Here is a 20,276-nt window from a genome sequence, read left to right as displayed (position 1 = left end):
ATAGGGGTGTTATTTCATGTCTAGAGGGCTCTAATAATGCTTAAATATTCATTCATTTTCTACCGCTACTCCACACAGAGATGGCAGAGGGTGGAATTGAACTCTGGTCTCCTAGCTGTGAGGCCAGTGTGCTAACCACACTTACACTGTGCAGTCCCTAAAAGGTTTTATTTCCTTTTATTTACAAATTTGTGTAATACGAGTTTAAAAGTCAATATAGGGGTGTTATTTCATGTCTAGAGGGCTCTAATAATGCTTAAATATTCATTCATTTTCTACTGCTTTCTACCGTTACTCCACACAGAGATGACTGAGGGTGGAATTGAACTCGAGTCTCCTAGCTGTGAGGCCAGTGTGCTAACCACACTTACACTGTGCAGTCCCTAAAAGGTTTTATTTCCTTTTATTTACAAATTCGAGTAATACGAGTTTAAAAGTCAATATAGGGGTGTTATTTCATGTTTAGAGGGCTCTAATAATGCTTAAATATTCATTCATTTTCTACCGCTACTCCACACAGAGATGGCAGAGGGTGGAATTGAACTCGGGTCTTCTAGCTGTGAGGCCAGTGTGCTAACCACACTTACACTGTGCAGCCCCTAAAAGGTTTCATTTCCTTTTATTTACAAATTCGAGTTTAAAAGTCAATATAGGGGTGTTATTTCATGTCTAGAGGGCTCTAATAATGCTTAAAAATTCATTCATTCACTACTGTTTTCTACCGCTACTCCACACAGAGATGGCTGAGGGTGGAATTGAACTCTGGTCTCCTAGCTGTGAGGCCTGTGTGCTAACCACACTTACACTGTGCAGCCCCTAAAAGGTTTTATTTCCTTTTATGTACAAATTTGGGTAATACGAGTTTAAAAGTCAATATAGGGGTGTTATTTCATGTCTAGAGGGCTCTAATAATGCTTAAATATTCATTCATTTTCTACCGCTACTCCACACAGAGATGGCAGAGGGTGGAATTGAACTCAGGTCTCCTAGCTGTGAGGCCCGCACGCTAACCACTCAACCACCATACAGCCTCCAAGCCATGTTATGCGTCATATATTTAAATATAGAAATTATATTATTATACATATTACGGATTCCAAGGGTAATACGGTGATTTTTCTTTTGTGTTTGTGGTTCTGACGTCATTCCTTACCTCCTTCGGTGCCCAGTTTTCTCAAGCTGTGCAGCTGGGGATTCTTCTGATGTCCAACTCTGGCGGCTGATTCAATTGGCCACATAGATCACACACAGCGTCCATTTGTACGTGTGGAACCCCTGGGGACAGGAAGCAAGTATGATCCAGATAAGTATTAAATAAGAGGAAGCCGCCGTCCTCGGAGGGGCCGCGCTTGCTTCTATTTTAAATATTTAAAGTCGTGATCGGTTGACATAACGAATGTCGACGTGAACGTTGAACATGTGGCACCAGAGGGGTTTAAAAAAAAATAAAAAAAAATCCATCAATTGACTGGATTCCAAAGACGAATACTACAGTACAGTATATCCTCCGTAATGAAAGTGTGCGCCATCTGCAGAAACTCAAACAAGCCAAAAGTAAGCTTGGCAGCGGCTCAGGCCGACTACGGTTTTCGGCCTCTGGGGAGCCATCTTTGAGGCCGTCGCAACACTGGAGGGCCCGGGCATTCGTTTCCCCTTCTACACATCTCTCTTCATCAGCATCACTGGTTTGAAACGTGCCGCCGCCGCCGCCGTACATGCTGTCAAACTCCCACCAACCATCCTCTCTTGGTAGCGTATTAACGCTAGCACAGCAGGGAGCAAAACAAACCACTTAACTTCATCTTATTCACAACGGCAAATTAGGCAGGAAAAAGTACATAAGCACATAGCGCCTCAATGGAAGGACTTTTTTTTTTTTTCCTTAGTGACTCATTATAGAGACGGTAATAAGCAGGGAAGCTAGCGGAATGGGCAAAATTGCGAGGGGGATACACTGGTTAATATTTACACTGCACTTTGTCACCTTCATATTCTATACGGTGCAGGGGTACGGCTCGGCCAGGACGATTAATAGCTCCGCTTCGCACACCATTAATCCTTAAAGATGCTACGGACAGACCCCGTTCCCGCCATCTGTGGGATTCTTCTTTATTCTACATCACCTACGAAACTCGGCTCATAGCCACTTTGTGTTCGGGGAGACCATCTTGGACTCAAGTTTGAAGTTAAGGGGGCAGAGGTCGAGTCCAGGAAGTACTCCGGTAAAAAAAAAACACAAAAAAAAAAAACACAGTATTTTCTGGACTATAAGTCGCTCCGGAGTATAAGTCGCACACGGCCAAAAATGCATAATTAAGTAGAAAAAAACATACTTAAGTCGCACTGGAGTATAAGTCCCATTTTTTGCGGGTAATTTATTTTATAAGTCGCTCTGGAGTATAAGTCGCAGGAACAGCCAACCTATGAAAACAAAAAAAACAGTATTTTCTGGACCATAAGTCGCTCCGGAGTATAAGTCGCACAAGGCCAAAAATGCATAATTAGGTAGAAAAAAAAACATACCTAAGTCGCACTGGAGTATACATAAGTCGCATTTTTTGCGGGTAATTTATTTTATAATAATATTTATAAGGCAAGTTCTACCAACAAAAGAATAGATAACAGGCTAAATAAATGTAAGATATGCTAACACAATGGTTATTCAGCTACACAAAAAATAAACAAACAGAAAAGGTGTCCAGTGTTTAAGTAACATAAACAGTTTTTTTTCATTTATAAGTCGCAGGAACAGCCAACCTATGAAAAACTGTGCGACTTATAGTCCGGAAAATACAGTAAATTAAATGTAAGTATCAAAGGAAAGGTTGTCCTAAAACAGACGATTTAATAAACCAACTAAAAGCAATGCAGTATATTAGTACAAACTAAATAAAATATGCATATTTAAGCATAACTTCCATTTATTTTGCCTAAATTAAGCATTTTTTTAGTATAGAAAAGGCTAAATATAGTATATAGACATCCAAATTTACTCAATTTGCCCAGCTAAACATTCACCTGTATATTTGAGCATAACTTAAGGCCTAAATTAAGCATTTTTTAGTATAGAAACAGCTAAATTAACTAAAATATAATATATCGACATCCTCTCCGCATCTTTTAGGTACTGCAGTGAACACATTAATAGAAACACACGCAAGGAGGAGTCATATTTACATCTTAAATGGCATATTTTCTGTTATTATGTATACGATATTTAGTAGAATTTGTGTAAAAGGTGACTAGGGGTGTTATTTCATATCTGGAGGGTTCTAATAATATGAACAATATTTAGGTTTTTGATGCTACAACTATAAATTTACTCAATTTGCCCAGCTAAACACTCACCGGTATATTTAAGCATAACAATTAAGCATTTTTTTAGTATAGAAACAGCTAAATTAAACTAAAATATAATATATCGACATGCTCTCTGCATCTTTTAGGTACTTCAGTGAACATGTTTCTAGAAACACACGCAAGGAGGAGTCATATTTACATCTTAAATGGCTTATTTATGATGTAAATATGTTATTATGTATACGATATTTAGTAAAATGAGTGTAAAAGGTGACGAGGGGTGTTATTTCATGTCAGGAGGGCTCTAATAATATGAATGATATTTAGGTTTTCTATGCTACAACTACAAATTTACTCAATTTGCCCAGTTAAACACTCACCAAAATGCAATAATCAGGCAGGCAGGAAGGAAGGAAGGATGTAAGGAAACATCCACGACAAATCCACACAAACAGCAAACAACAGGACTAGCAGTCTAAAGTAAGCCAAATAGTATCCTGATTAACAATTACCAACAGGTGCTTCTGCCAGCCTTTACCAGCAGAAGCAAAGTTACTGCATGTGATAACAAAACAGGAAACAGAAAACCAAAATAAGAGCACCAAACAGGAAATAATGTAAAAACAAAAAGAACGCCAAAACTGTCATGTGGAACAAAACATGGCTACTTTGAAGTAAATACTGATATTTTTTCCACGTATAATGTTGGCGTATCATGTGTGTTACCATGCCATCTACTGTCATCTACTGGAACGACTAGCTACACAAACAGTCGCATTATAGTGCGTAACCGACGCCGCCCCACAGCCCGGGGCTCAGCAACATTGACCTTGAAGTATATCCATGACAGCGACTCCACTGTGCTACCGACTAACGAAGGAGAACCCCCCCCCCCGTCGCCAAACTCACAGTTAGCCCAAAGCTCTCTTGGCGGCGCATCCAAAGCTCGGCAGCATCGAAGTCATGAGATAGAGAGACGCCGCCGGTGCCTTGCGACATCACAAACACAAGCAGTCGGCACGCAGGCACGACGCCCCCGGTGAGGAAGGGCCCGGGGAGCTTTGAGCTGCCATCCAGGGTCCGAGCTAACACTATTGTGTTACTTGTAAAAAAAAAAAAAAAGCGGCGAGCACGCTCAGTGACCCGTGGAGGACAAACGGGATCTATGTCAACGACAACAGTTCGCCATTAACCTTGGAGAAAGTAACTAATAGGAGTGTTCTCTCTTTTTTTTTTCTTTTGGTGTTCTTTATAAATGAATTTCCCCAGAGTGCTCGGATAGCAGAGGCAATACTGCAATACTATGGTGTGTAACGTTTACCGAAATCAAGTCACGCTTATAGGATGTAGAGGAAAACAAATTGTTTCTGCCACTAAACATTGCTTTGGAAATCCATTAAATAAGCTACATGGGGGAGATACGGCGGTCCTGAGGAAAGACTATAAAGTATATTGGAGACATTTTGTATGTAGTAGAACTGCGAGAAACAACTGTATGACAATATTGTTAAGGGTGCAACAATACTACCTCTATTGGTCTGGTAAGTACTTTCATTGTGAGGTTCATTTTGGGTACAGTAATGCTTCAATAAATACATTTGTTCATTCATTTTCTACCGCTTATCCTCACAAGGGTTGCGGAAGGGTGCTGGAGCGTATCCCAGCTGTCTTCCGGCTGGACTTTAAGCATTATTAGAGCCCTCTCGACATGAAATAACACCCCTATGTTGAGTTTTAAACTCTTATTACCCAAATTTGTAAATAAAAAGGAAATAAAACCTTTTAGGGGCTGCACGTTGTCCGAGTGGTTAGCACACAGGCTTCACAAATAGGAGACCCGAGTTCAATTCCACCCTCTGCCATCTCTGTGTGGAGTAGCGGTAGAAAATGAATGAATATTTAAGCATTATTAGAGCCCTCTAGACATGAAATAACACCCCTATATTGACTTTTAAATTCATATTACTCGAATTTGTAAATAAAAGGAAACTAAACCTTTTAGGGGCTGCACGGTGTACGAGTGGTTAGCACACAGGCCTCGCAGCTAGGAGACCTGAGATCAATTCCACCCTCTGCCATCTCTGTGTGGAGTAGCGGTAGAAAATGAATGAATATTTAAGCATTATTAGAGCCCTCTAGACATGAAATAACACCCCTATATTGACTTTTAAATTCATATTACTCGAATTTGTAAATAAAAGGAAACTAAACCTTTTAGGGGCTGCACGGTGTACGAGTGGTTAGCACACAGGCCTCGCAGCTAGGAGACCTGAGATCAATTCCACCCTCTGCCATCTCTGTGTGGAGGAGCGGTAGAAAGCGGTACAAAATGAATGAATATTTAAGCATTATTAGAGCCCTCTAGACATGAAATAACACCCCTATATTGACTTTTAAATTCGTATTACTCGAATTTGTAAATACAAGGAAATAAAACCTTTTACGGGCTGCACGGTGTCCGAGTGGTTAGCACACAGGCTTCACAAATAGGAGACCCGAGTTCAATTCCACCCTCGGCCATCTCTGTGTGGAGTAGCGGTAGAAAGCGGTAGAAAATGAATGAATATTTAAGCATTATTAGAGCCCTCTAGACATGAAATAACACCCCTATATTGACTTTTAAACTCGTATTACCCGAATTTGTAAATAAAAGGAAATAAAACCTTTTACGGGCTGCATGGTGATGGAGTGGTTAGCACACAGGCCTCGCAGCTAGGAGACCTGAGATCAATTCCACCCTCAGCCATCCCTGTGTGGAGTAGCGGTAGAAAGCGGTAGAAAATGAATGAATATTTAAGCATTATTAGAGCCCTCTAGACATGAAATAACACCCCTATATTGACTTTTAAATTCGTATTACTCGAATTTGTAAATAAAAGGAAATAAAACCTTTTACGGGCTGCATGGTGATGGAGTGGTTAGCTCACAGGCTTCACAAATAGGAGACCCGAGTTCAATTCCACCCTCGGCCATCTCTGTGTGGAGTAGCGGTAGAAAGCGGTAGAAAATGAATGAATATTTAAGCATTATTAGAGCCCTCTAGACATGAAATAACACCCCTATATTGACTTTTAAACTCGTATTACTCGAATTTGTAAATAAAAGGAAATAAAACCTTTTACGGGCTGCATGGTGCAGGAGTGGTTAGCACACAGGCCTCACAAATAGGAGACCCAAGTTCAAAATCCACCCTCGGCTATCTCTGTGTGGAGTTTGCACATTCCAAAAACATGCTAGGTTAATTAGCGACTCCAAATTGTCCATAGGTATGAATGTGAGTGTGAATGGTTGTTTGTCTATATGTGCCCTGTGATTGGCTGGCCACCAGTCCAGGGTGTACCCCGCCTCTCGGCCCGAAGACAGCTGGGATAGGCTCCAGCACCCCCGCGACCCTCCAGAGGAAAAGCGGTAGAAAACTAATGAATGAATAATAATCTTAATCTATTACTGCAGTACTTGGCTGCAACCAGCAGTGGCGCTGTTGTTCTGTCTCCAATCCGTTTGCTGTCTAAAGTAGAGTCAATAATAGAAATGTAGTCAAACGCCCGTCCAAAGTAACTTATAATATTATCGGCATCAAACGCCGGAACACCAGAAGCTTACATGGAGTCATGTTTACGTGATATGACTTCAGAAGAAACATTTTTCTGATTGTTTCCTGTGATCACAACAAACTTTTTCTTCCTATCCCGGCCAATTAGCAAGCTTGTGATGAGTATCTTTGGAGCGTCTGAGGCTTGAAACGCGTCTGTCTCGCTCTCGGCTACCAAAAGGCCACAGTGGTGCTGGCACAAGATAATCAGCACACACACACACACACACACACACACACACACATGCACAAAATGTGTGAGAAGGATTTAGCTGCCTATCAGGACCGGCGCTGACGACACGGGAATTATTTTGGCAGCGACACTAATGTGGCGACGCTTGTTGTTTCCTGAACTGATTTTCTTAATCCTCCACTTGTTTTCCACGCTTTGTAAACACGGGGGCTTGATTTTTGTAATCTGGGAGGTCCCACTGACGCAAAGACCCAACAACTCGTCCCGTGTTACCTTCCCCCTCCTTTTCCTAGTCTCCTAGTCAGCCGCCGCCTTAATTAGTCAGAATTAAGACGAATGCGCGGGCCTCCCCGCGATCAATTGCTATCAAGCGGACCTTCGCTCGCCCTGCCCCCGGGGGTGGGGGGGGGGGGGGGGGGCTCGCTCATTCGGCACATCGTTTATATCAATAGCTTTTGTTTTTCTTTGCTACCCCGGCTCGGCGTGTCGCTTGGCGTGCTGTGACGTTCCCGACGTGACACGTGACACGCTATGCTTCACGTTTGTATCGATATTAGCACAGCACAGCACGTGATGAGTATCGGAGAACATGCTTCTTCACCGCTAACAAGCTGACCCCCTTTTTTTTCCATGTCGCCCGCCGCTCGCCTTGCCGGCCTCCCATCAAGATTCCGGTTTCGTTATTTGTTATTCCGGGCGTGGAGTCGTAGACGTATGTGCTTCGTGCTTTTTATTGATGCGCCCCATTTGGGTCCATATAATTGCTATCAAAGCATGTGCATCAATCTTTCGCTTGCCTTTTGTTTCAGTTCACAGGAACCAAACCTCCGACAATTAATCGATTAATCCAATTAATTGACAGCTATGTTTTTTTTTTTTCATTTTAGGCAAAAAAAAGGTTATTGACATGCATTCATTCATTCATTCATTCATTTTCTACCGCTTTTCCTCACGAGGGTCGCGGGGGGTGCTGGAGCCTATCCCAGCTGTCTTCGGGCGTAACGCGGGGTACACCCTGGACTGGTCGCTAGCCAATCACAGGGCAATTGACATGCATCAATTTAGTTAAACAATGAACTGTTTGTTCTATATCATGACACGTAACTTAAAACTGTTATTTCCAAATGCCCGCAAGGCATGCTGGGTAGTCCAGTTGCAACATCATGAACTCATTCATTCATTCATTCATTTTCTACCGCTTTTTCCTCACGAGGGTTGCGGGGGGGGGGGGGGGCTGGAGCCTATCCCAGCTGTCTTTGGGCGAGAGGCGGGGTACACCCTGGATCACAGGCTTGGTCGAGGGCAGAGAGCGTAGTATCTTGTCTACAGCGCATGCCCATATAAGGAAGCCCGCCCTCTGTGACATCACAAACAGTCCAGTTTTACAACACCCACTGAAATCGAGCGATTTGAGCCATCTCAAACTTCTTTCAGGGTTAATTTCCAAATGCACAAATGGGTTGAGGGGGGTGCTGGAGCCTATCCCAGCTGTCTTCGGGCGAGAGGCTGGAGTACACCCTGGACTGGTGGCCAGCCAATCACAGGGCACAAATAAACAAACAAGCATTCACACTCACATTCATACCTATGGACAATTTGGAGTCGCTAATTAGCCTAGCATGTTTTTGGAATGTGGGAGGAAACCGGAGTACCCGGAGAAAACCCACGCATGCACGGGGAGAACATGCAAACTCCACACAGAGATGGCCGAGGGTGGAATTGAACCCTGGTCTCCTAGCTGTGAGGTCTGCGCGCTAACCACTCGTCCACCGTGCAGCCCCCAACAACATCATGATGAACAATAAAACATAGCAAGACTATTTTAACTTCTCTGGCGATGTCATCAACATATTTTGTCATCGAGCAAAAAATGCTAGAAATAATGAGTACCGCAAGCTACCCAGCATGACTTGCGGCAGCGACATATGGGTGTTTTTTTTTTGCATGGGTATTGCGTGTCGATGTTTGTTTGTATGCCCGCATGGTGGATTTGGTTACTTTGCGCGTCGTGCTTGACGCGTTGGCTTGTTTGGATGGCTTTTTTTGTACAAGCTATCAGATTGCCTCTGCTAATTTCGGTGACTCATGTGACACAACAGCACTGCAAGTCATGTTTACGGCTACAATTTCCATGTTAAAGGTTAAAACATTTTTATTTTGAAATACCTGGTGGACCGGATTACGACCCTTCTCGGGCCGCAGTTTGCCCACCCCTGGTCTAGGGCCGAACTGATTAAAACTACTGCTACCACAGATGGTTAAACTATACATTAATTTTATTTTTGTTAACATTATTATATTAAAATAGGAATATAATCAATAATTTATTTTATTTTTAATATGCATGACTTATGCATGAGTTAGTGTTTGCTTCCTGTAATGCTATCATGTAATTATTGTCGTTATCGGGCTGATGAGGACATCCATGGCGTTTTCTTCCTTGGTGGTGGCCCGGGACACGTCGGTGATCACGCTGCGAGTCTAATGAGTCTGATGAATGATGAGTCTTATTTCTCTCCGCCATACGGGGGCCCACCAGAGGAAAAACAATAGCGGGACGCAATCACAGAGAGTCTCGTGATTGCGAAGGTCGACGCGGAATACCAACGAGATCGATTTTTCATTTGCGTGCAAAGTTGTGACAACCCTTCTCGTTTATTTGTTTAGTAATTGCTGCTATTTTATTAGCATTTTTTTTTCAAGGTGGGGGGGGCGGGGTGGAGTCATTGATTTGACTTTTGTATCTTATCAAGTTAACTGCAATGTCAATATTTGGTGTTACTTAAAAGTGAGAAGTTGTCTGTGAAACGTTTGCAGCTTATAAATGCTGCAAACGTTTGACAGACAAACGTTCTACCGGAAAGCTTATTTCTCGGAGCGAGTATGAGCATTTTTGAGCGGACTATTGATTGTCCCGTGTGGCAAACATCGATCTGCAGCCCGCTATTGTTCTTGGCATCCTATTCACAAATGGCTATTTGAATGAAAGCAGCCATTTCTCCTCGGAAAATAAATAATGCGAGTTTCCATTCAAGTGTAGCCTTGGAGAGTTGAGACGGCGTGAAGTTATCATCTTCCACGGTAGATATTGTTACAGTTCTGCTCGCTAGAATTGGTCTACCTTTCAAGCAACACAATGAGAAGAAAGACTATGTAGTTGCGTGAAGATATGGACCGATATTAGCATTTTAGCCAATCAGAGGGCTGAAGAAAGGAATTAAACATTGTAATTTGGGATGGAGAGACCTGACATGGGTGTGTTACAGTGCCTTTAGGTAAAAAAAAAAAATCAATTCGTTCTAAAACAATAGCAAAACCTTGGTTAGTGTCAGTCATTTCTTCCAGAAGGTCCGACTTAACCAAAACGGACTCTAACTGAATCAATGTTTCCCATAAGAAATAATGTAAATCCAAGCCGAGTTATAGTTTTAAAATGGTAGTCTTATATGCAATAAACAATTTCAAACCCATATAAACGCATATCAACGATGAATGACAGGGCTAATTGAACATTGAAGGTTACTTTTCATTGAATAGCCTGTTAGCTACCATGCTAATTTTCTGGCCCGTTGTATTGATTGAGTTGTGGACTCCTATAAAGCAGCTACACACAATAACCAACACAAACTGCCAACAACGTAAACACAGAAACAGAGCTTGGTAGAGGGCAGAGAGCGTATCTTGTCTACAGCACATGCCCATATAAGGAAGCCCGCCCTCTGTGACATCACAAACAGTCCAGTTTTACAACACCCACTGAAACCGAGCGTTTTGAGCCATCTCAAACTTCTTTCAGGGTTGGGGGGGGTGCTGGAGCCTATCCCAGCTGTCTTCAGGCGAGAGGCTGGAGTACACCCTGGACTGGTGGCCAGCCAATCACAGGGCACATATAGACAAACAACCATTCACACTCACATTCATACCTATGGACAATTTGGAGTCGCTAATTAACCTAGCATGTTTTTGGAATGTGGGAGGAAACCGGAGTACCCCGAGAAAAAACTCACACATGCACGGGGAGAACATGCAAACCGAGGGTGGGATTGAACTCGGGTCTCCAATTTGTGAGGCCTGTTTGCTAAGCACTCGTACACCGTGCAGCCCCTACAAGGTTTTATTTCCTTTTATTTACAAATTTGGGTAATACCAGTTTAAAAGTCAATATAGGGGTGTTATTTAATGTCCAGGGGGCTCTAATAATGCTTAAATATTATTATGATGGCCAATTAACCTAGCATGCAAACTCCCCACAGAGAGGGTGGAATTGAACTCAGGTCTCGTAGCTGTGAGGCCTGCGTGCTAACCACTTGAACACCGTGCAGCCCCTAAAAGGTTTTATTTCCTTTTATTTACAAATTTGGGTAATACGAGTTTAAAAGTCAATATAGGGGTGTTATTTCATGTCTAGAGGGCTCTAATAATGCTTAAATATTCATTCATTTTGTACCACTTATCCTCATGAGGGCCGCGGGGGTGCTGGAGCCTATCCCAGCTGTCTTTGTGCGAAGAGGCGGGATACACCCTGGACTGGTGGGCCAGCCAATCACAGGGCACATATAGACAAACAACCATTCACACTCACATTCATAACCTATGGACAATTTGGAGTCGCTAATGAACCTAGCATGTTTTTTGGAATGTGCAAACTCCACACAGAGATGGCCACAGGGTGGAATTGAACTCGGGTCTCCAAGCTGTGAGTCCTGCGTGCAAACCACTTCGGCACCGTGCAGTCCTGATTCATTTATAATAATTTTCTGCATGTAAAACTATAATAAAAAGTGTTTTGTGTTTGAGTGTCAACATAGAAGGCTGACTTAGCGTAGTAGCGAACAGTTCGATACCAGTAAATTAATTGTTGTACCCCTGACTTCTCACCTCGTAATTTACAGAGATAATAAAATAACCAAAATATTGAAAAAAAAATCATAGATTCCCAAAAAGTCTGTTTCTAGTGATCTGAAAGGGAGTTTGATGTGCATAAAAGGAAAAAAGTATCTATTTCTAAATGCTATTTCAACAGCCCGCTGCTGCCAAGAGCCCAGCTTGAGATTTCTATCAGCTTCCCCCCCTGAGGATGTCAACAATGTAAGGAGGACGGGGGAGGACGGGGCGGGTGGCACGGGGTAGAACGCCACCTGTCTGGAGATGCCAATCTAACAACACACTCGCAGACATTTACAAGAAAGGCGAACGAGTCGGCCTCTCTCCCGCACACTCGGGACAAAAGTGACACAATATCAACGGTTGCGTCGTTGACGGACAGGCGGTGTATCTCTATCAGACAGGACCTTCATTGTTTGGGATAAAATAGATCCGACTCGCCGGGCTGACCCGCGCCCTTTTCCCGCTTCACTCCCAGGCCCAGGAGGATGGACGGATAAGCCGGGATATCAGCGACTTCCTTCTTTGACATGTAAACTTTATTGCCCTTTCTACTTCCTGATCCGGCGGGCTATTCATAATAATGTCTCGATACCGCCGCTGGATTCCACAACGACACCACGGACGCCACATCGCTTATCAGATGCGGTGTCATTCTACTCACATCAAATTAAAACCCATCAGGATGGACGCGGTCCCTGAAATCTCTCCCTCATCAGCTGGAGTGTGATGTCCTAATGACTCTTTGGCTGTCGATAGCGGTCCGCATGACAACGTGGCGGGCCCTGAGGGGGACAATTAGGGAGCGCAGGAGGATGTTTTGCTTGTGTCACTGCTGGTATTGCTACTAATAAGCTGTAATCCGCTGCTGTACATGCTAATGACACACGGTCCCTAAGGCTTTTTGTCAACTACAGAAGGTGACATCAAACCGACGCACACAATAATAATTATAGCATTTAATAGCATTAGCATGGCTATTGTTTGGAACGTACACAAGCCTTACGTAGCCTTGATTTTAGCATCAACGCATCTCCAATTCAAGAACTGTATGAACATTTCTGAGATTTTGCTACACAAGAAAGGCATTCATTTCTTCCAGAAGGTCCGACTCTAACCAAAACGGACTCTAACTGAATCAATGTTTCCCATAAGAAATAATGTAAATCCAAGCTGAGTTATAGTTTTAAAATGGTAGTCTTATATGCAATACACAATTTCAAACGCATATCAACGATGAATGACAGGTCTGTTAGCCATCATGCTAATTTTCTGCCCCTTGGTATTGATTGAGTTGTGGACTCCTATAGAGCAGCTACACACAATAACCAACACAAAACTTTTCTAGATCTTCCTGAATTTGCACCTATTCCCGCTGTCATTGTTTGGATTTCATGCTTCCCGTGTTGGTAGGGAATCAGGAATTCCAACCACTTGTGCCTGATGGTGGCGTCGTTAGGAATTTGGGATGGAGAGACCTGACACGGATAATAAATAATAAATAATAAATAATAAATAATAAATAATAAATAATAAATAATAAATAATAAATAATAAATAATAAATAATAAATAATAAATAATAAATAATAAATAATAAATAATACAAAATGTGAGAAAAACATTACATTTTCACAATATTACTAACAAAGCAAAAAACAAGAAGAAAAATTACAAGACTACATTTATTAAATATTAAATATTAAATATTAAATATTAGATATTAAATATTAAATATTAAATATTAAATATTAAATATTAAATATTAAATATTAAATATTAAATATTAAATATTAAATATTAAATATTAAATATTAAATATTAAATATTAAATATTAAATATTAAAAAGTGAGAAAAACATTTTCACAATATTACCAACAAAGCAAAAAACAAAAACAAGAAGAAAAATTACAAGACTACATTTAATAATAAATAATAAATAATAAATAATAAATAATAAATAATAAATAATAAATAATAAATAATAAATAATAAATAATAAATAATAAATAATAAATAATAAATAATAAATAATAAATAATAAATAATAAATAATAAATAATAATAAATTTAAAAAGGTGAGAAAAACATTACATTTTCACAATATTACTAACAAAACAAAAAATAGATTAACTGAAAAAAATAGGTTCCGAGCAAAAATTCATGTAAAAGTAATTCTAAACTTTTATTTTACTTTTATTTGATTTTCTTTACATATACATAACTTGTAAGCATAACTATATCTATGTGCTGATCCGAATATAAGACTGTATTTTTGAATGAAAAGCGATAACATAGGAGCTTTTCTTCTTGTCACTCACACACACACACACACACACACACGCCATAGACCTGGAGGTATGCAGACGTAACAACACTTCATCGTCATATATTTGTATTAATACGGGTAGTCAAAACGCAATAAACACAGCAAAAAATACAGCAAAAGCTTAGAGTTGCATATTGTACAGATATATAAACTCTAATAGAATAAAAACTATTCCGAATCCAGTCGGAAAGGGGCCAAAGGTCCACTTAGCAAGGGCAGATTCCCCCCCAATCACCCAATTGTCCAAACGATGAGCGTAAACATCCTGATTGGCTTTTACGCAGTTCATCGGCGAACCAAAGTGTTTTAATGCAACCTTAAAAAAAAGGACCCTCAGTAGACTGAAAGCTACACTATCAATTTCCTTTTCATATCATCTCTTCGGAAGCCATCTTTTCTGCCCCGTACCGAGGAAGGTCTTCAATTTAATTCGCCATCTGTGGCTACCTTGAAATATTATCCCAGAAATGAGATCCGTGACCCTGAATACAGAGAGCGAGAGACAGGGAAGCGGGACAGGGAGCGACACGGATTCCGGGGCTAAGAGGAATCTTTGTACCCCCCCCCCCTCCCCTCCCCTCCCCCAACGTGGTGGCGCGGCTAAATATTTACCCTCCTTCACTCGGCTGTCCACACGCATCCGCTCAGCCCTCACTCAGCGCCTCGTCGCCCCCCCTCTCTGTTCCCGCTCAGAGGTGGCGAGGTCTGGCATGCTCTCGGGTCGGAGTTTCTCCTCACAGGCAGAAGGTCGTGGAAGTTCACCGACCTGGGAGGAAAAAGGGGGTGTTGAACTTTTACAGAGTGCAATGAACGAAAAAAAGCCAAATTGAAGATCCCTACATTTCGGTTAGAGAGCGCCAGTCGCCATCTCGATAGACTTCTCCGAGTCAGCGTTCCATATTCATCATCTAAATTGGCGAAGCTCGAGCGAAGGTGCTCAAGAGGACCACCACGTGGGAGGTCCGCACTCGACCTGACCGATGCATAAGCGCTAATAATAAGAGGCCTCATTAGACATAACCAGATGATTCCCACAAGGACGCCACGTCGGCGTAATGGTGCTGATGAAGCCCGGTCAGGGGCCACCATCGCCGGGGGGGGGAACACACTTGGACTACAGATGAAGACGCCATCTGCACCCAAATCGATACAAACCACTGTATGACTTGCTGGCACCTGATACCATGGATGCTAAGTAGTATTCGACAATGCTCACTAATTGTCAGTAAAAAAAAAAAAGCCTGTAGTGTAGTGTTATGGAAATTTGGAGAAACCGGAGCAGGAGGGGATGGAAAAGAAAAAAAGGAAACGCATTAGTAACAATTGCAATGACAATAACAACAAATAATAATCATAAACAGGCTGTTTTTTATGTAGCAAATTACTTATTCTATTCGATTATATTGGGTAATATGAGGGTAAAGGTGACTATAGGGGTGTTATTTCATGTCTGGAGGTCTCTAATAGGGGTATTAGAGATAGGGGTACATCGCCTGTGTCTTATTTTTATTTCCTTTTATTTACAAATTTACAAAAAGTCAATATAGGGGTGTTATTTCATGTCTAGAGGGCTCTAATAATGTTTAAATATTCATTTATTTTTTACCGCTTATCCTCACGAGGGTGGCTGGTGGGGGGCGGAGCCTATCCCAGCTGTCTTCGGGCGAGAGGCGGGGTACATCGCCTGTGTCTTATTTTTATTTCCTTTTATTTACAAATTTGGCTAATAAGAGTTTAAAAGTCAATATAGGGGTGTTACTTCATGTCAAGAGGGCTCTAATAATGTTTAAATATTCATTCATTTTTTACCGCTTATCCTCACGAGGGTGGTGGGGGTGCTGGAGACTATCCCAGCTGACTTCAGACTAGAGGTCTAGTCTGAAGTACACCCTGGACTGGTGGCCAGCCAATCACAGGGCAGATATAGACAAACAACCATTCACACTCACATTCATACCTATGGACAATTTGGAGTCGCTAATTAGCCTAGCATGTTTTCAGAATGTGGGAGGAAACCGGAGTACCCGGAGAAAACCCACGCATGCACGGGGAGAACATGTAAACTCCACACAGAGATGGCCGAGGGTGGAATTGAACTCGGGTCTCCTATTTGTGAAGCCTGTGTGCTAACCACTCGTACACCGCGCAGCCCCTAAAAGGTTTTATTTCCTTTTTTTTATTTGGGTAATAAGAGTTTGAAAGTCAATATAGGGGTGCTATTTCATGTCGAGAGGGCTCTAATAAATAATTTAATAATTAATTAATAATTTATATATTCATTCATTTTTTACCGCTTACCCTCATGAGGGTCGATATTTCTATTGCACGGGGAGAACATGGGAATTCAGAGAATATTTTTTTTTATATTTATAAGGTTGCAAACAAGTACAAAAGTACAAAAAATTCAGATTTATAAATACTGCACAAAAAAATACTTATTATAAACACAATCTTTCGGTACATACGTAAAATTAATGATCAATTACGTGTTCGCTTGAATGTTCTGAGAATGTACTTGAACTCCCCATAATTGACGTCTTATGTTGTAGCTGCAGCTTGTCTTTTTTTCCAGACATGAAACTGGACAACAGCGCCTCTGCTGGTTGCAGCCATGATGTGCACTCCATGTTTTTTTTTTCTGAGTGGCGATTATAATTGTGAGGGTTTTTTTTTTCTCCAATCTAAACATGATTATCAGATAAATGAATTAATGCGCTGTTATATTCCCATCCCTAATGAACCCATGCATATATCTACTGTTTATCCATTAATAAAGATTCACCTAAAGTATCCAAACTCCAACAAAGACGTCCCCACCTATCCCTCGGGGGACTTTTTCAAGCGGCGTCATTAAGAACGTTCAATAATTATTGAAGCCGACGCAGATGAAAACATTCATCATCCATAATTGGGCTGGCTGACAAATGTCCAAGTAATAAATACGAGGCTCGGGGAAAAAAAAAAGGTCCGAGATCGCTGGTGCACGGAGCGTATAGTGGAGTAATAAAAGTTAATATAATTATCACGCTACATCATTGCTGACATGACTAAAACACAATTAAAATGAAGTGCATGTTTAGCTAGATGAAGAGGGCTATAAAAGTGGATTGAGAGAAACATCAAGTTGATGGTGCATTTGCTGTGATTACTTCACTGACACTAATATTGAACGTTGCGGGAAAGTGAGATGTTCTAAAACAGGGGTCTCAAAATCAATTTACCTGGGGGGCCACTGGAGCTAGGGTTTGGGCAAGGCTCAGGGCCGCATCAGGTTTTCCAAAAAAAAAAAAAATTATTAATACGCATTTATTAAAAACAGAAAAATATACAAACTTTTTCAGTGCTTTGGTTCCGATTTTCTACAATAAAAGCTCTGATAAAACATTCCACTGTTCTCAAATATTTGTATTTATAATTTTTAATTATTTATATATTATTTATAATTATTATAAATAATTATAAATAATATATATTTATAATTATTTATATATATATATAATTATTTATAATTTTTATTTTTCTACACAAAATAAGATGAAAAATAAATAAACAAATCAGTAATAAATCAATCAGTAATAAATAAATATAATAAATAAAAAATATATAAATAAATATAATACAAATAAAATATATAAAATAAATAAATATAAAATAAATAAATATAAAATAAATAAATATAAAATAAATAAATATATTAATAATAATAATAGTAATAATAATAATAATAATAATAATAAAAGGGCAAATAATAAAAACTTAAGAAACCACATATAGTTGCTGGGTAGACAAAATATTTTTTTCACATTAAAATTATCAAATCATAATTAGAGCCCTGTAGACATGACAAAACACGACTCTAGTCATATTTATACTTAACATATATAACATATTGCGCAACTGCAGGGTCTTGAGACACATGCTAACTCGCAAACTAGAGAGCTAGCGACCTAAACGGTAGCCTTCAAGTTATTTCCTTTAAACTTAAAAAAGCCAAAAACTTACCACTTCCACACGGATAGGGAGGATAACTATTAACAGTTATTTAACCTTTAACATGAACATTAATCAAACGTAATAATTTTTTTTCTGGGTACATGATACCATACAGCATCCATATCAACATGCGGCCCGCGGGCCAAATGTGGTCCGCAGGACACTAGTTTGAGGCCCCTGCTCTCAATGCAGTATATTATGTTCTATGTGAAGTATTTCTATAATGCCTCATATTAACTCACTAGCAAGAATTTGTAGTGTATAGATTGGTCGTATATCGCATCTCGTTTCATATTATCTGCATACTGTATTTGTATATAACTCTGGGTAGCCTTTCAAGTTATTTCCTTTAAAACTTAAATAGCCAAAAAACTTACCACTTCCACACGGATAGGGAGGATAACTATTAACAGTTATTTAACATGAACATTAATCAAAAGTAATAATTTTTTTCCCGGGTACATGATAGCCATACAGCATCCATATCAAACTTGTGCGGGCCTGCACTAACAAGGCGGGGGCCTCAAAGTAGTGTCCTGCGTGCCACATTTGGCCCACGGGCCGCATGTTTGAGACCCCTGTTTTAAAAAGGTGAAAACGGGTTTATTCACGGGAATAAATCAGTAGTTTCAACTTCGGAGGCAAAGAAGACGTGTTTTTTTTTTTTGCTCACTCCACGGTGCAGACTGCTTGTTCCGGGCTGTGGTTATATTCTGTCACATTAGCGCTGGCACAGAGGATATGTTGACAGAGAGAGGACATTGCACATTGAGACTGTAGGGCTTTTTTTTTTTTTTTTTTTTTTTCCAAGGCTGGTGGCATTGGGACAGGAAGACAAGTGTGTGTGTGTGTCGGTGTGTATTTGCGTCCACACAGAGGCGGAGGCTCGCCTGTGGAGTGGAGCATGTGGATGCCCACCCACTCTGCAGCCTCGCAGCCCTCGTCATTTCGCATCAATCCACAGCTCCTCAATATAAATAGGACAGGCGTCCTAAAGCTACGCGTTACTAAGAGCAGCAGTGGCATTAAGCGCTGACCCCCCCCCCCCCCCCCCCCGAGTCCCCCGTGCTTTAAATATGACTATTGCAGTCTATTGCCTGAATGGAGGCGTCCCTCTTCACCTCTTTGCCACTCTCTGGACCGGGCCGTTATTTTGACACAGAGCAGTAGCAACTCTGAATTTAGACTTGACGACTAACTTGTACTATAAGGGTGTATTCACACCAGGACGGGGATGCCGCCATTTGTCACAATATGAAGAGAAATAAGTAAAAAAATAAAAAGGACGGCCCATCACTTCCTTTCTGTTGTATCAATGCAATTTCATTTCATTGACTGTGTTGATTATTTCGAAATGAGTTAAAGAGCCGGCATGATCACAACAGCATGTGCTAATATTAGGCCGCTATTGATAACCTTGGGTAAAAATGTGACCGTTTCATGGTATTATATTTATATTTTATTGTAATTATTGTATTATAATTATAGCTCGATTTTTAAATATTTTTATTGAACAAAAAAGTCACTCAAAAAAAAAAATCATTTTTGTATGGAAACCGGTTTCCGCCACTGGAAAAAAAAATTATCCCAATGGTAAATTATATCAATTAAATTAGGAGATAGAATGTCAAAATTACGAGATAGAATGTCAAAATTTTGAGATAAAAGTCAAAATTTTGAGATTAAAGTCAAAATTTTGAGATAAAAAGTCAAACTTTTGAGAGAAAATTTAGAGATAAAGTCAAAATTATAAGATACCAACTGAGCATGTACGTTTTGTTCTTTATTGAACAAAAAAAGTCACTCGAAAAAAAATTTTTGTATGGAAACCCGTTTCCGCCACTGGGGGAAAAAAAATATCCCAATGGTAAATTATGAGTTAAAAAGCCGAAAGTACAAGATAAAAAGTCGAAATTTTGAGATAGAAAGCCGAAATTACGAGATAGAAAGCCAAAATTACGAGATAGAAAGCCAAAATTACGAGA

General features: G+C 40.4%; 1 protein-coding gene across 1 annotated transcript in view; it reads right to left on the bottom strand.

Annotated features, from left to right (window-relative positions):
- The window catches only part of LOC131103448 (uncharacterized), a 137,946-nt gene extending 134,219 nt beyond the window's left edge, over positions 1-3,727 (bottom strand). Inside the window, exons 1-2 of the mRNA XM_058049740.1 lie at positions 3,681-3,727; positions 1,154-1,275 (exon numbers count right to left, since the gene is read on the bottom strand). Of these exons, the coding sequence (XP_057905723.1) occupies positions 1,154-1,238 (85 nt within the window). The 5' untranslated portion in view covers positions 1,239-1,275; positions 3,681-3,727. The remainder of the gene's footprint in view (positions 1-1,153; positions 1,276-3,680) is intronic.
- Positions 3,728-20,276: the final 16,549 nt, after the last annotated feature.

This window comes from Doryrhamphus excisus, chromosome 15 (assembly GCF_030265055.1).
Source record: "Doryrhamphus excisus isolate RoL2022-K1 chromosome 15, RoL_Dexc_1.0, whole genome shotgun sequence".
Lineage (NCBI taxonomy): Eukaryota > Metazoa > Chordata > Actinopteri > Syngnathiformes > Syngnathidae > Doryrhamphus > Doryrhamphus excisus.
This window is presented reverse-complemented; position numbering and strand designations above follow the sequence as displayed.